Source organism: Castanea sativa, chromosome 11 (assembly GCF_040712315.1).
Source record: "Castanea sativa cultivar Marrone di Chiusa Pesio chromosome 11, ASM4071231v1".
NCBI classification, from domain to species: Eukaryota; Viridiplantae; Streptophyta; class Magnoliopsida; order Fagales; family Fagaceae; genus Castanea; species Castanea sativa.
In genome coordinates, this window is record NC_134023.1 from 41,583,511 (window position 1) to 41,601,619 (window position 18,109).

Sequence of the window (18,109 nt, forward strand, 5' to 3'; positions counted from 1 at the left end):
GAAACAATGTTAATGGAATTTTTCTAATGGCAACGGATGAAAGAACTAAAATGACAATAATGTCAAAGTTAATGGACTAAAATGATAAAATCTAAACTTAATAGACTATAATGATAATTCACAAAAAAAAAAGTATAGGACTAAAATGATAATTGTACAATAACCAGTGTGAGCTCATACTTCTTATGAGCACAACTCAATTTTACCCAAAAAATAAAAAGCCAACTCAAACTCTTAGCATAACTTTATTTTTTTTTGTACATGGACTTGAATTTGTGAATATTTTAATGATAAAAAGTCGTTAATTGATAAAGTTGGTGAAAAAAATACTAAGCCAACCATATCTTTCTGCTAGATCAATTGCTCAGACAAAATCTTATTATCATTGTTGAAGCTTGAATCCTTGTTTTTTATTTTTTATTTTTTATCTCCTTTGGAAGTTGAGGAACTTGATGCCATAGGCAAAGACAAAGAAGAAAACGAGGACAAAGCCAATATGGGCTGCAACAACAGCTCCAAGGAAGTTATATTCGAAGCCCAAGTGAGACTTCAGGTAATGTTTCACAGGCATAAAGCCTTGTCCAGGCACCTCAATTGGAGTGGTCTTGTCACCCACTTGAGAGGTCACAAGGCCATAGAGTGTCCAAGACACAGGAGAGCCCCAGTAATACCACCTCCACCATATTGGAATTTGCTGCACATGTCAACCATTAGAATTTTGAAATTCAATTTTCTTTTAATGCAATGGACTGAAAATTGTATCATAATCTTGAATGGTGCATTCCATATCGAGATTCCCTCTAATTTGTAGTTAGATTTGTGACATGTGTTTCTTATTTGATTTTGAATAATTTACATGAGGATTCAAGACATTTGATTTTTAAATGCCACGTCTTTCATCTAACTAAAAACTGAAGAAAAGTAAAGGATTTAAATGGGAGTGGATCATTTCCTATAAGTATCACAATCACACAAATATTGTTAAACTATAGTTTTTCCTACCATTGGAATGTATGCATTTGACATGGTTTCCCATTGTTTTTTTAATAAGCTGCTTTATTTGTATATATGCTCAATGCTAAAAAGGACTCATTAAGTCCTCCCAATTTGAAAATACTTCAATGTATACTTTATTTTACTCAAGAATGTATAGTAGAACTAGAAGCTATTGGAATAGAAGAAAAATGTGTTCATTTGACTCCCACAAGGTTTCCCAACTCCCCATCTAGATGTTCAAATTATGTCTTGGCTTTTATTAAATTACCGATTGTCCAAAAAGTTTAAACTATTAGGAAATAGTGAATTTAATCACTTAACCATAAGTCTAACACTCTCCCTCACTTATGGGCCTAAACTTTTCCTCTATAAGTAGAGGCCCAACAAGTGAAAATTTATTTATTTTAAATGGGAGATAGAATAAAGCCAGGGATCGAACTTAGGATCTCCTACTCTGATATCATGTTAAATTACCGATTATCTCAAAAGTTTAAACTATTAGAAAATAGTAAATTTAATCACTTAATCATAAATCTAATGGCTCTCAATAATAACAGTTCATTGAGGAGGTCATCTACACTATTAATTGTGACAATGCTAAAAATTTATATCCGACACGCCAATTCACATTTGATAGAAGTAAAATCACTTCAAAAAAAAGCTTTTGTGTACTATACTCATTACGTGGATATATCATACTATATTTTGTGTAGTTGTTTAGGTATTACTTACCGGCCTCGCGATAAGAAAACCAGAGAACAGGTTCCAGATTCTTAGAAAGAAGGACATAACAATGACGGCAATTTGGTAGCTAGGAGTCAGAGCTACTACCATCATCCCATACAATGTGAAGTACATAAAGCTCATCAAGATAAAGAAGTAAAACCACAAGAACTTTTCAAGTCGCCAATGGAATCCAATCATTGAGTAAAGGATAAGAGTGTAGACAAAAGTTTGGATAGCAACATAAATTATCTCCACTGCCACCTGCAGGGCATCAGATATAAATGGAATTATTTCTGATGCAAATCAGAGTATTAATTCATTTTTCTTTTGTTAATTAATATGTTTAGGATCCAAAGCTGACCCCAAAATTTTGGAACTAAAAATTTATTTGTTGTTGTTCTTGTTCTTTCATTAATTAGTTGGAGTATAAAATTAAGAATAATTCCTCTGAGGTGATAAAGTGGTTTTAATCTTCCTTTACCTGAGAAAAAGCATAAGGCAAGGCTGAATACATTCCTGCTGCTCTTTCGCGGTAGAAGACTGTTCTTTCAATTGCCACAACAGGCTGCACTGCAGCTGTGTTGGTGCTTCCAAGAAAAAAAACAGCAGAAAACATAGCCCCCAGTAGATTCAGCAGGTCTTGTTCCTTGCGCCTGTTGACATGATAGTTTCATCATTAAACAAGCACAGAATGACAGAAATAGTATACTTAATTTGGACCATTCATTTTAAGACTCTAAAAGGTCAATGGTATGATTTTTATGTCTGTTAACATGATACTTTGCAATTAGCTTCAGATATATTCATCAATGAAGTAGCACAAAAATGGTGCACTAAATTGTAGAGTTCATCCATTGTATGACTAAGAGGTTAATTGTCCCTTTTTTATGCTTCTGTAACCATGCAGAATTCTACAAAATGACTAGTGAAGATCAAGTTAATAACTTCCTTGGATCATAATCTTTTTCAGTGCATGCTTAAAATCAGATAATATAAGTAATTCTTGTTTAAAATCAATCATACCCTATGGGTTAATTACCATACCCTGGTAGTTCTTTGATATTAGTCCAATTTAAGATATGAAAATAAGAATTTTAAGACTTACGTCTTATCTCCTTTGTTCCAGAAAATTAGCCCAAATAGAACACCGATGACTATCGTTATGAATAACCGGAGGGCATTGTATTGTGGGTTCCTCCAATAAGACCAATATTGCTTCCAAAAGCAAGCTTTACATTGAGTTACAAAGGATTGGGAATATTTGGTGGGGAAGTAAAGGTCCTTCGATCCTGGTGATGGCGTGCTTAGCTCTTTGATGAGTTCTTGATTCCTCCTGTACAAGAAATCAATATAGAAAATTGAAAATTGTAAGAGGAAAAAAGAAGCAGGAATTTCAAGAATGTCTAATGTTCTTCTTACCTGTACAGTTCAGAATTGGCATAAATTTCTGCAAAATCCACATCGAGTTGAGCCTCAACTGCAGGAGAACTGATTTCTAGCATCCATGTTGCAGGATTATATCCATCTTTGATCTTAGGAACATATGGGATAGCCTGAAATTGTCATATATTAGTTTGTGAGTAAAATTCCTAAGAGTTGCTGCATCGATAGCCCCTGCAGTGGCTATAGATAATAGCTTGTGATAAAAACTTCAAAAAGTTACTGCTATAAAATGTTGGTTCTCTAAGCATTGAGAATAGTGCTATTCACCTCAAAGTAATCTACAAGCTTTTGAGAATGGTGACCGAGGGATCCAGCATAAATGACTTGTCCACCCCTCTTCATCAACAGTAGCTGTGGGCAATTTGATATTTAATTTAGAAAGTGTTATGTGATTATAAGACAGTCAGGCACACAGATCTCAAACATAGAATGTTTATATTGATATATCCCATATACCTCATCGAAAGCTTCAAAAATGTCTATGCTTGGCTGGTGAATTGTGCAGACTACAGTTCTCCCTGTATCCACTGTGTTTCTCACTGTACGCATTACAACTGCTGCAGCTCTAGCATCAAGGCCTGATGTTGGCTCATCCATGAAGATGATGGAGGGATTAGCAACCAGTTCTACAGCTATCGTGAGTCTCTTTCTCTGTTCAGTTGACAGACCGTCTACTCCTGGAACACCAACTAAGGAATTCCTCAATGGATTTAGCTCAACCAACTCCATGATTTCCTCAACAAACATCTATTGCACAAAAAATGAAAGCTGTGGTAAGCAACACCATTTGTAAAACTTTTAGTTTCTAGACATGTTTGGTAATTGGACAATTGGAAGCTACACATTATGAGTTACATATTACCATTAATAGAAAATCATTCATATCAAGAAACAAAGTTTGGAAAGGTTAAAGAAACTCCAACTTTGTTCTTGTCTTAAGACTCCAAAATATTGAAAGCTGAAATTAGAATAAAGAAATTGACCTATACCTAAATGGAAGAAAATGAATCATGTAAATGGCTCCAAGTTGCATGAATAAAAAAGATTTTGTGAAGTTTTTGTCTACCCACGTGACCTGTAGATATATGGGCACAGCCCAAAATATGATGTTATCTAATTATTTGGGCTAATTAACTTATGAAACTAGAATATTGTGGACTGAGGCACAAGTTAGTTTTTTTTTTTTCATAGCAAGTAAAAACACCTATTAAATTGAGAGTTGAAATAGAATAAGCTCATACAGTCATAGAAATGACATGTTTGGAGATAAAATGATTAGATTTTGGACAAAGAAACATGCCTTTTGAGTTTCCTGCTTAACTTCCTTGGCAAGACGCAGCCAGGCAGAGTACACAAGAGCTTCATAGACAGTAACATTGGGTGAATGGATATCATTCTGTTCACAATAACCGCTAACCCGAGCAAAAGTTTCTTGGTTCTTGGGGTAACCAGATATGCTGATACTTCCTTCAATGTACCCACCAGTTTTTCTTCCTGCTAGCACATCCATCAATGTGGTTTTTCCAGCACCACTTACTCCAACGAATGCTGTTAGAATACCAGGCCTGAAAGCACCACTAACATCACGTAACAGTTGGAGACGACTTTCTTCAATCCCTTGGCCCTTCATTTCCTGATGAAACTAGTGTTCAGAATCTAGATTTCAAAAACTAAATGGTTTAAACTTTTGAATTTTTCCAAATATTAAGATGTTAGCTTGATGTGACACATAATATTATGAGCCTAATTAGGAAAACACTCAATACAGAGTTGTTCAATTTTCTGTAGTATTCAAAATATCTTGACATCTTATTTTAACGAGCATCTTCTAGATATTCAGGATATCATTATCATAAAATTAATGGTCCCTCAGTCATGAGAAACAGAAAGTTGGAAATCTAGCAGTCCACTTATGATGCACTCTAGGAAAAATGATTAAAAGTTGTAAGTGATTGCCAAGAACTTTGTAACTCAACTGGCATCTCCCGGTATTTCCATTCGAGATATGCAAGGTTCAAATCTCTCACCCATCATAACTATCAACTTATCAAAAAAAAAAGGCTCTAAATGATCAGTCTATTGGGTAAATATACCTTTTATTCAACTATTTTATTGAATCAGCTTTTATTTTTTTCACTTTTTCTTGCCCTACCATAAGGCAATTCTCCAAGACGGAAAGAGAGAAATGACAAAAGATACTTACAGCTGGCATATCGACGTGGTAATTTACATGATTAAATGCAAGTGACAAGGGCTGGAATGGCAGAACCATTCCTCTTCTAGCAGGTACATTCTCTGCACCACTACTAATTGAGTTGTCTGGAGTGTTCTCCATTGCCATATCAATACCTGTACTCATTCCCATGTTACAATCATTAACAGCAGGAACCACTCCTTAAAGCAACTATGTAGATGATCTCTTAAAGAAATAGAACTGCAAGTTATGGAACCTTGAAATGACGGAGCGGTTGAAGATGTACTCATTTCTATGCCTCTCATCTGAAGCTGTCCATTAGAGGACTGCTTTCCACTTTTTTTATTGTCATCCTCCTCAACAATAACGGATTTAGAATCACCTAAAGCTGCATTTGATTTTCAAAGTAATGTCAGCTCTAAAATCTTATTGCAGTAACTGAACTGGAGATTAGTGTGGTAAATGATTGCTTACGATTTAGAAATGTGAGTGCAATGATAAAACAGATGTTAAAAAGAACAGAAAACCCAAGGAGTGCCCCAACACAAATCCAATACCAATAGTCTTCCTTAAACATGCCCCTGGTCTTGAGAAGAGCCTTTCCGACGGTGGGTTCAGGAATATATGGGTCCAGATTGGGCTGTAACAAAGAAAAAGTGAAGATAATTAATTGAAGATAATTTTAAAGGAACAGAATGATTGTTTACAAGTTTTCTTGGAGATCTTACTGCACTCCATCTTTTGTCAAGAAATTCATTGATGGCTATGGCATTCTGTCCATACATCATAGGAGAAATGTAGTAGCCCCATATCATCCATGGTTGAATGTCATCTAAACAAGGAGAAGGAGATTTTCACTATTTCAATTATTATAGCATTGCATGAAGAGATGAGCATCTCTCAACATATGTACAGAATCATTTTAGTTGAGACTTGAACGCTAAAGATTTATTGAAAACTCATCAACATAAACTGCTAACCTTTGGCAACAATGAACCCACCAAGAACAAAAACCAAAAACAATGTAAAGGTAGCAAGCGTATTTGCCACAACTTGAACTCTTCCCAGTACTGCAATAAACCGGAAGAGAGATAGGGCCATCTGATGGATGCTGAAAAATGCCAATAATTGGCGGAAAAGCCTAATAGAATTTTCAAGATGTGTTAACAAAACATAAATTATATATTCACATAGCTCATGGATGGAAAATAATTGACATAACAAGAAATTATATACGCGTGAAGTTTATTCATTTATCTGGAAGAATATATGTGCAAGCACATACCTACTAGCAGCAGGAGCAAACCCAATAGTGTAATATGTTAGGCAGATCCATATTCCTGATTCCATCAATGAGAGAGGAATCCTGAGGAGCCAAATTGGTAAGCTAAAAGCCCATGCTGGATGGAACAAGAAATCCCGCTGCTTAAAAAATACAGGAAGCCTAAAAACAGTCAATGCAAGTTCTGACACTCCATTGAACATGATATTAATGAGACTGAAGAACAGTGCACCATAATATTTCCCTCCATCTTCTAATTGACCGTGCTTCATTTCAGTTCTAAAGAACACTGTCATGGCAATAAGTGACATTATGGTAATCTGGGTTGTCTTGAATACATATATGAAAGAGTTGCGCTTCATCAATAGCCACTCTCTTGCAAAGCATGCCTTCAAGAGTTCCCAATTAGAAATTCCATACTTCTCTTTTACTAATGCAGCAGGATGAGCTTTAGACCTATCATATGGAATTCCAAGCTCATCATAAAGTTGCTGGCCAATGTGAAAATTATGAAAGTGATCTACAAACTCAGGAACACTGGTATATCGGTAAGGTTCATTCTTTTTGCACCAGTACTGCTCCTGGTCCTTTTTGGAAGTAACCTCTTGCAAAAAGTCTGCAACTCCTTTCCTCTCTGGGCACTTGAAGCCCACATCTTCAAAAAATTCAAGTACGTTCTCACACGGACCTTGATAGACAATCTGGCCTTCTGAAAGTAAAATAATGTCATCAAAAAGATCAAAGGTTTCAGGCGCAGGTTGCAGAAGAGAAATTATCATTGTCACATCCATTATATGAACCATCTGCCTCATGAACTTGACTATCTGGAAAGTGGTTGAACTGTCTAGACCATTTGTTATTTCATCCATAAAAAGAGCCTTTGCTGGTCCAACCAGCATTTCTCCTGCACTCAGTATAATCATTCCAATTCGACATTTTGTTAAATCCAAAAACGTTTTTGAAAAAAAAAAAAATACACTAACACTTCAATTTTATATGTAGTCCTTTTTCTCTTTGTTTTACATACATACCTGTAGTAACACGCTTCTTTTGTCCACCAGATATGCCTCTTCTCATTTCATCACCCACAATAATGTCAGCACATATGTCCAATCCAAGAATCTGTTGTACATACTTTGAAATGTTAGAAAAGAAAATTGTCTGAGAATTAAAAGGGTGGTTACCAACATACCTTGAGAACATAATCTGTAACAAGACTTGTTTCTTGGCCTGCCATTGCTGTGGCTTTCATGAATGCATCTATCTCAGGATCTGGTTTTATTCCTACTTCTTTTTCTCGTCTTGACAATTCTGTCAGCAGGTCATACCTTGTTCCAACTCCCAAACAACGTCCTGAAAAATCCAATGTCTCTCTGACTGTCATTTCCCCTTGATGAAGATCATGTTGGCTAATGTATGCGCATGTTCTCTGAGGAACAAATTCTGATAACTCATGACCACAGTAACTGACTCTCCCTGATATCTGTTCGTGGAAGTTGTTAATGATGAAGTTAGGACTTCATAATATAAGAGTAATCATTACTAGAAGTACTCAGAATTCAACAATTACTTTTGGAATTTATTGTGAACTAGCTTGCAAAACTAAAATTTTTCATAAATTAAGAAACATTTTGAGGAATGTGTCTAAGAAAACTGACGTAACGAATTAGCAAACCAGACTTCATGAACTTTCTATATACTAAAATTTCCAGCATTACCTGCTCATTGCTCTATCCAAATAGGAAACCAGAAAAAAAAAATTAAAAAGATTATATTATAGTTTGAATAATGCAAGATCTTAAAATGTTTGGCAGACATTGTCCTGGTTATAGGGAGGAGAAAATGACACACCCTGAGATCCTTGTCCATATTCCCAGCAAGTGCCTGCAGCAATGTTGTTTTCCCTGATCCTGGAGGTCCCAGAAGCAGTGTCATTCTGGAGAAAAACCACCAAATTAATCAACAAAGTACATGCAAGAAATTCAAAAGCTCAATAAAATCGCCTTGACACTGCACATGAGAAGAAAAACCATATGGTTAATTCTAATTCATTAAAAAGTTTTTCTACAACATATTGTTTCAAGTTTCAACAATAAGTCAGGGGACACAAACTACATAGTAAGTCTTCTAATAATTCAATACCTTGATGGCTTCACTATTCCACTCACGTCACGTAGAATCTTGACAACCCTTTTCTTCGATGGCAAAAGCTTGATTAACCCAAGAACCGCCTATTTATCACAACAAATTAAAAACCAAACCATTGTCAGTACATATACCAAGCTGTAAAATAAATGGAAGCAACATTTCTTCTATGATGCATTGACGGCAACAGTTGAACACGTATTGACATGGACGAAACCAGGATTCAAACTTAGGGGGGCAAAGTTCTTTGTTCAAGAATTTTAGAAAGTTAGAATATTAATACTAGAGGTTGGCAACGATGCATTATTAGCATTAATTTTTTTTTTTGTATTTTTTTTAAATCAATAATAGATATTTATAATCAAAAGTTCTGTAAGTCAATTGGTATGTTTTAATATTTATAATCAAGAGTTCTATTCACATTATAATTTTTTTTTTAAATCTATTTATTCTTTTCACATAATTCTACACCTAATAACTTCATAATGCTGTATATAAAAGATTCATAAAAAAAAAATCCAAAAACTATAGTTAAAAGTTCAAATCCATGTCTAGTATTACATTAATAAAACAACTAAAATAATGGTTAATCAACATCATGCACTAATATTCAACGAAAAAAGGGTGAGACAATTATCGGTGTGTTGGTTAAGGAATTTTTTATTTATAATTACTCGGTTAAGGTTGAGGTAGTATAAAGATGTGAGATCTTTTCCTTTAAAAAATTTCCATTTTGAAAAAGTAGTAAAAAAAATAAAGGAAAAAGAGATCTATTAAACAATCACATGATAATGAACAGTAACTTTGAGTCTTCAACTATGTAAATAATAAAGTTTTTCCCATCACTACAATAATTTAGCAAAAACACAAAGTTTATTACCAATAAACTAATCACACACATGCTCTAGTGGCAGTTTAGGTAAGGCACAAAACAGTAGATTGTTGTTTCACATGTGTATTACATTTATGCATGCATGCTAAGTGTGTCCCAAAGTTAATAAAACATTAAAAATTAATAAAATTCTATCATTCAAAAAAAAATTAAAAATTTTCCATGGGTTGTGTTAAAGAGCTAAAAATAAAATTTTTTCATGGGTTGAGTTAAAGACATCAACTAATCCAAGTTTCTGGTGACACTAATTGGTCTGTGGATAGAGTGATTAGCAGCATAGGAGTTATCTCTGTGACTATGGGGTGAAGTTATTTGAGAGGGACAAAGAGCTCTCAAATTAAAGATAAAAATTGGGTAAAGATTATTGGGTTTTTGTGATTTGTTTTGCTAGATTTATAATTGATTTGTTATAATTTTTTTTACTTAGACTGTGTCCAAAGATTTTTTTTATTATCTGAATATGTAAATTGTTTTGTAAATTTTCCTTGTTGTCCAAATTTGTAAATTGTCCAAATGTTTAGCTAAATGTTTTTCTTGATATTCTTAGGACAACCAAGCAATGGATGATTTGATAATTTTTTTCATTTTTGATTTCATGGGTCAGCTTGTAAATTGTTTGGGAGAGGGGGCTAAGTATATTAATTTTAGAACCAAAAGTTAATTTTTTATGCTAATATATATACTAGAAATTTTTTTTTTCAAAGGCTGGGAGGGGCCATGACCCCCCTCAGCCCCTTGGTAGTTCCGTCCCTAATTAACAACAACAATTAAATACCTTCTCTTTGATGCATTGACAACTGAACTGAATTTATTACAGATATTGTTTGTTTCGTATTGTTTTTACATGAAAATTTCAAAAAGAAAATCAACTTGAATTTTCATTCAGACATACTCAAAATTTGAAAAAGAAAAAACAGATATATGTTTTGTCATTTTGGATATGAAATCAGTCTTAGAAATTAATTCCCATGTAAAAGTAAGAGTGAGAGAGAGAGAGAGAGAGAGAGAGAGAGAGAGAGAGAGAGAGAAAAGTAGTATTTCTTCTCAAATTTCAAGAAATATATACTAGAGCCTTTAAAACTTTGACTACCCTACAACATTCCATAATCTTCCAAGATAAAAATTATATAGAGACGAGAGAAGAAGCAAAATTGGATCATGGAAAATATAAAACTTCGTTGTGTAATCCCCGTTTGACTATAAAAATACCAAACTATAGGAGACAAAAACACCTCAATTGAATTCAAGGATGAGTTCAGCAGAGTTGGGAGTGCCCTGGCTCCAATATATGCATCTCCTTCGATTGATAAATGCTCAAACCTGACTTCAATCTTTGGAATGTCAATTCCCACCCTAAAAGCAAATGATTAAAGATCATTAGAAGCTTAAAATCAAAATTAATAATAGAACTTCGATTCAACAAATTAAAAGAAGAAGGAGAAAAGGCACATACTAAAACATTATGTAACCAAAACTATACCCTACTCTTAGAAAAGGGTCTACCTATCAGTCCTGGCCCTTAGTCTACGAAGCAGCTTCTCATTATCTTCTTCAACAACCTTAAGTATACTCTCGATGAGATGCTTCTTGTCCTGCACTCCAAGATTGGTAACATCAACCTCTTGATAACCAACTCTCCCATTATCCAAAACATGCTTCAGCATTCCTTTCCTCAACCTATCATACGTTGGAAGCCGCTCTAATGCCGCCCACATCAGCTCCTCTTCATCATCTTCCCTCCCACTCTTCCGAAACACATCAGTTTGTCCTGTCCAAGCATCACGCAAGCTCGATGAGGCCCAGCTTCTCTTGCTGCTGGATGACCGGAAACTCATCCTCTTGCTGCTCATGGACCTTACAAGTTCATCTCCAGCCAAAGCAGCTGCCATAATGTAATACAATACTCTCTTTTTTAACTTTTCGACCACCTGACTATTCCCTAGTGTATGTGTAATACTATACTTAGCACTTCCTTACTTTAATGCACTACAAAACTTATGTTGCCATAGAAATTCAAAAGAGTACTTAAAAATAGTGTGTGAAGAAGTTTTGAGCTCATGAACATGTGAATCTTGAATAACCACTCAGATAGTTTTGAGCTAAATTTGGAGATGATGGGTGTGAAAGAATGTGTGGCTTGGTGGTAGTTTGGACACGGTATATGTAGGAGAAGATGGTGAGGAGTAAGAGCATGTCACTGACTGAAATGGGTATTAAAGAGTTTGGACAAAGTTGATAGAGTATGCATGGAATTAATTCAGAGGCGGCGCGGTGCCACATATAGGTCAGGGTGGCGGCGCCACATATAGGTCAGGGTGGTCCCAGTACCACCCTGACCTGAAAAAAAAAAATGAAAAAATATATATAATAATTTTTTTTTTAATTTACCTACCCTTAAAAAAAATTACGTACACCCTTACAAAATTTAAGAGCACCCTCAAAAACATTTTATGTCTATCAAATTAAAGAGAGATATTACGTCCACAATATTTTTACAATATTTTTACAACAAATCACAGGTGGTTAGTTGTTATTAATTCAAACTAGTAAATTATCCGTGCGATGCACGGATAATGTTATAATGTTTTATGTAAGATGATTTTGAAGAATGTTATACATGTATTATAGCATAATTGTTATAGAACTTTATTAATAATGAGTTTATAATAAAAAGCAACAATTATAAATTGTATACATATATTTGTTATAATTATTGAATTGAAATAATGAGAAATAAAAAATAAATATAAAATATAAAAAAACACTCCTATTTCAACGTCAATGTTTAATCAAATCCTATTAAAGTTCAAAATTAAAACTAAAATTCTAGTGAGTGCAGTTAGTGCCAAATTTGCCAAGTTTAGATTTGAAAACACTCTGTTATTTTTTGTAAGTATCCCAAGCTAATATCAACATGACCAATTGCAATATGCAGTAATTTGAAAGTCACAAACCACAATGGTTAAAAAGTAATTATAACATATAAATTTGGATGATCCCTTAAAGCTTTCAAATCTTCAAATCTTCAAATCTTCATCATATATAGAAAACTTCATTAATTTTGCATGCCTTGAAATTATAAATTATTATTAATTAAAAAAGAAAAATTCCTTCTAGTTGAAAACATTAAAAATAACATCCTAAAGGAAACAACGGGGTAAAATAAAACTGGTCTTAAAGGAATACTCCAATTCTGATGATACATTTGTGATTTTGGCAAATGTGCAAACTGTGGAGAGAGAGCCATTGGATATGATTGGATCATTTGCAGACCGGCAACAACATGACGTGGGTGACAATGGTGGAGATTTGGGCTATCTGGTGGCGGTGGTAGGTGGTTTAGGATTTCAATTTGGCTAAATGGTGGGTTTTGGGTTTTTAGTTTCTGCTATGAAATTTTTTCAATTTGGCTCAAGGGATGATGGTGAAGTTGTAGATTTGTTTGGCGATGTTGATGAAGATATGGTGGTGATGTTGCAAAGTGAAGAGGAGAGGCAAGAGAGATGAAAAAATTATAGAAATTGTTAAGATTTTTGTTAAAACTCAGGGTTGGAAGTATGGTAAAGCTTAAAATGTAACTTGGATAATTGCAAGGGGTAGGCAAATGAAGGGTTAGACGCAGGGCTGAATTAATGGTATACTTGAAAGTTTAAACATTAGAGGAGTGATGAGTAATAACAAATGAGGTGTAAAAACTTATAAAAAAAAAAAAAAAAACCAAAAAAACCAAAAAAACCAAAAAAAAATGGATGGATTAAATAAAAGAGCTATAGAAAGCGCCACTTGGCAGAACCTTATGTTCTCTCGCATGAGACCTCTGCTTTTATATATATATTGATTTGAACCTAATACTAAGATTACTTTTTTGCGACGACAATAACAACCAGTAACAACTTACTACTTAGGATTTGTTGTAAAAATGTTGTGGACATATCATTTTTCGAAATTAAATTTTGGTGGATTATTTGCTACATTTTGACCGGTACCAGTTTTTAGAAGAAAAAAAGAAAAATCCATAAACTGACAAACTTGTTAATACAGCATGTTATTACCTGCGTCAAATGCCTAAAAAACAAATCTAGTCATCGCAAAGGTCGACCCTTCTTCTTCTTCTTCCTTTTCTTCTTCTTTGCTTCGTCTCAAAGGCTCTGCTAGTCTACCTCTTCTTTCTTTTTTTACTCTAGTTTTTGCTTTGCCAAATTTTTTCTTTAATTTTCCTTTTAGACTTTTAGCTTGCCTTTTAGACTTTTAGCTTGCTAACCCCACCCACCTGAAAAAACTTTGGAACTGACAAAAGAGTTTAATTTCAAACTTATTTATTGAGTCTTGCCTCTTCCCAATATGATATACATATATACATTCGTATTGTACTGTTTTTGTTGTTGTTTTTCATTATTTAATTACATATTTATGTTTTAATATTCTAAAACAGTAATTGTTATGTAATAACTAAATGATTTGAGTGTCAAAAAAGAAAAACTAAATGATTTGTTTTATTTGAGGTTTACTTATTTGGATCAATAATTTTTTGTATAAGAAAATATTACTATATATTATTTTTAATTTTTTTTAGAAACCCCGAAACACCTTGAAACGGTACGTAGAAATAGATCGGTACTAAAATATTCTGTTCCACTAAACAAACCGAAACAGTGTCCAAAATGGTATTCATAACATTGCTTTCAAGCAAAAAGAAAAAGATTTAAAAAAATTGAACTAAAATCTTTAAAAAAAAATTGTAATAAAGAATCTAAAAAAAATATTATAATAAAATAAGTCCACTCAAGAACACCCTGAAAAATATTCCTACAGCCACATGAAAAAATTCATTTCAAGAGAAGCGAGACAAGAATCACAATATTTTCCATTTGAATAGTCGTTTCCTAGGAATCTAAGCCGGCTTAAATAGTACATGCATATAGAGACACACGTGAATCCTAATTTAGTGTTGGCCGCTGGTGTTGTTCTAGAAAACTAAGAAGAGGCATTTTTCAAGTTACTATTTGACTATGGTATATATATTTAGAGGGTGTTTGGTAGAGTAGTTTAAGATGAAATTTTTGTAATTTTTTAAAATATGTATGGGTAAAAAAATATATGAAAATGTGTTTAATATTTTAAATGTGAAAATGTAAGTTTGAGAGTGGAGACCAAACAAGCCCTTACTATTCAGGCCATTATGTACTTTTTTTAATGCTTATTTTTGGATTAGCTTTTTGTTTTGAAAACTGATTATATTGGCTATATTTACTTATTTGTTTAAAATTGACAAAAAATATAATTGTGCATAAACAAAAATTGAGACTTTAAACTGTTGTGCATAAACAAATATAAATGCACTATGAGCCTAAATTGTTGAGTCTATGGTTGTGTTTGCCATTAGCTTAAAAAGTCAACTTTTTTTATTATTTAGCTTATTTTTACAACTATTCAACTTATTTTTGATACTATTCATGGATCTCATTGCACTTTTTGGTACTATTTATAGGTCACATTGTACTATTTTAGCTACGTTTTAGCTTTATCTACAGTACTCTCGGCAGAAAGTTTTCAGTTTCAACTAAATAAGTTATTTCTAAACGGACTCTATGTATGTGAATTCTAAAACTTCTAGTTGTACCTTTAAGATGTCCTGCACATCAATCTCACAGGACATCTACTAGGTTAAATAAATCAATTCATTCAAACATTTGCTTAAATGAAAAGTTAAATGAATATTAGTATATATTTCTCTTTTTTTTTTTAAGTGACACATGACAATAGTTAAAGGATTAAATGAAATTTTTTTAAAGAATGTATAATATGACAAACCTCATACTCTAACACATGTGTCCTACCGTTAACATGCATAACATGTGTGTTTAGTTTATTTCGCCGTTTATTTAGCTTGAAAAATACTATTATAAACTAGAAAATAAACCTTTTTTTTAATAGGATCTAGAAAATAAACTTAACCATACATGTTTACTAGTTTGTGCTTTGGTGGTAATTGTTTTTTTTTTTTTTTAATAAAATCAATTACATCGGGTCGGAATTTTCCAATACTTTTAACAAATCATTAGAAAATGTTACATGCTGATCAACTAGAAACATAGAGGATTTATTTGATTATCCTTCTCAAAAATAAATAAATAAATAAATAAAAACCAAAAAATAAACAAAGGAAAATACATACAAACGAAAGAGACTATACTGCGAAACGTTAGAAGCTAGCTGCCAAAGTAGCTGATTGTCTTGACTCTTGAGTCCAAACTACGACCAGACACTTTCAAAATCTAATAAATATATTTCACTTTAATTAAATCGATAAAACCCCCAAATTCTATTCCATAAACTATTTTATTACTAAGAAAATGAGTAAATATTGAGACTACATTTTGATCTTCTGGGTGTATAGTATATACAGTGTTCGTCCAAAAGTAACAACAATTTTACAAACGAATATAAGTCAAAAAAAATTAATGTTCCTCACCCTTCACTATTTTATTAGTGCTCTCTGTGAAAATTTTAAGAAAACAAAATTTAATTCTCTACTAAAAATTTAAAATTTTGCAAATCACTCTCTTTTACTTATAGACTTTTGTAGCAATAGTTTTTAATTTCTTTCTTCCTAGTATACATTTAACCTGATATTGACAAAACTAAAGCTAAAGTACACTTTTGGCCCTCAAAATTTAGATCCTTCTTGTTTGATTTTGTTTTCATATTAGCTTTGTCATCCATTTCTGTTAATGATCAAACCATTAAAGGCCCTTGATATTTAACAATTTCATGAAATACTAACTCTAAAGTGTAGTAGAATGCAAGGTTTTTTTTACTATTATTATAGGCAGAAAAACATATATGGATGGTCAAATTACTAACAGAAATAGATTGCAAGGCCAATATGTTACAAAATCAAACATGAAAGGTCAAAATAAAAATTTTAAAATGTAGAGGATCAAAATGAAACAATCTCAAACTTACGTGTACTTTAGTCTAAAATTAATAGTGTAAGGGGAATACTATTTAGGTCCATAAATAAGGCATGTGATCATACCAACCAAAGTATGCACACTTTGAGTTCCCCTAAAATTGATACATTATCTCTCTCTTTATATATGTAGTTTTTCCTTTTTAGTTGTGTTGGGGTCAATTTGAGATAACGAAGAAATGTGCTTTTGTACCTACAACCTAGTTTCAAAAGAAAGGGGAGTTGAGCCCACTACTCATTCTAATGTTTTGAACAATGGAGGTTAGGATGCATTGTTAAAAAAGTTCTCACTCACAGAAAAAGCATGATAATGATCAGATAATGATGATAAACTAGGATTACAATACAAATGAGAGAGAGAGAGAGAGAGAGAGAGAGAGAGAGAGAGAGCAAAGCTTATGCTACTACACACATTAGAACTTTTTAAAATTTGGTGCTTCCTATAATCAGAAGCTTAGGCATAACTGCATAAGTTAAAACATAATTGTGGTTGGTGATGTAGACAAAACTTGATTAATGCTTGGCTTGGGACAAGCCTTCATAGTAGATCAGAGATATGTCTAATATGCATTTTTAGGTACTGATTGAAGCTTTTGGCTGATGGATTTTTGAAAGAATGGCAACCTTAAGCAATGTGCGTTTTTGAGTATTTCAACAATTTGGTTTGCTACCGATTTTGAATAATCTGGTTAGGTAAACTAGTTTTGCTTTGCTCTTTGAGGGGGAAACAACCCCTTTAAGAACTTGCTAAATTTGAATGATCCCATCAGTTAGCATTAATAGGGTCCAAATATTATTTATGCCTTGAGGTATGGGAACATACAACAAATTACTTAGGTGCTCTTTTTTGTATTGCACATGGGCTCATGGATTTCACCTAGTGTTTGAAGCTCACTTGGCAAAATTCATGTCTTGGACACATGAATAAGCTGAAATAAGCCCACTCTGACCTCAAATTACACTCCAAATTTAATATATATAAAAAAAAAAGGAATTAGGCCAAGTGAAATTGAAGAGAATAATAGACCCAACCATAATTGGACTTGCGTTGTATTGGGCTTTGTAAAAAGGGGGGGTGACAATTAACAGGTTTCTAATTGTTGATTCTAATTTGCATTTCAACACTACAAAATTAACAATATGGGAGCTTCTACCATATTTGTAAGCATTATGTCGAATATGGACTCGCAATTGCTCTATTATGCGAATGGGGTGAGGATGAAAATCTATTACTTTTATCAATTCTTAATCAACTACAAAAAAAACAAAAACAAAAACAAAACAAAACAAAAAAATTAATAAACTGATTATGGTAAGAGTTAAGTAAAAATTTTCCAAATAGAACTCAACAACAAAAAAATACATATTTATAAAAAATAAATAAAAAATAAAAACGTTGCCACCACTATGATTATTATAGAACTTTTTGATCAATTATGCTTAAATGCAAAATACATT

General features: G+C 33.0%; 1 protein-coding gene across 1 annotated transcript; it reads right to left on the reverse strand.

The window, feature by feature from the left end:
* Nucleotides 1-217: 217 nt before the first annotated feature.
* LOC142614451 (pleiotropic drug resistance protein 2-like) lies at nt 218-11,781 on the reverse strand. The gene is made up of 20 exons (XM_075786971.1): nt 11,182-11,781; nt 10,911-11,031; nt 8,784-8,872; nt 8,493-8,577; nt 7,834-8,124; nt 7,673-7,763; nt 6,645-7,545; nt 6,340-6,500; nt 6,088-6,191; nt 5,834-5,999; nt 5,616-5,747; nt 5,369-5,514; nt 4,466-4,798; nt 3,622-3,912; nt 3,433-3,516; nt 3,142-3,275; nt 2,828-3,055; nt 2,204-2,375; nt 1,729-1,983; nt 218-694 (listed from the first exon to the last, which is right to left on the reverse strand). The coding sequence occupies exons 1-20, from the start codon at nt 11,565-11,567 to the stop codon at nt 425-427; spliced, it is 4,440 nt and encodes a 1,479-aa protein (XP_075643086.1). The 5' UTR covers nt 11,568-11,781; the 3' UTR covers nt 218-424.
* Nucleotides 11,782-18,109: the final 6,328 nt, after the last annotated feature.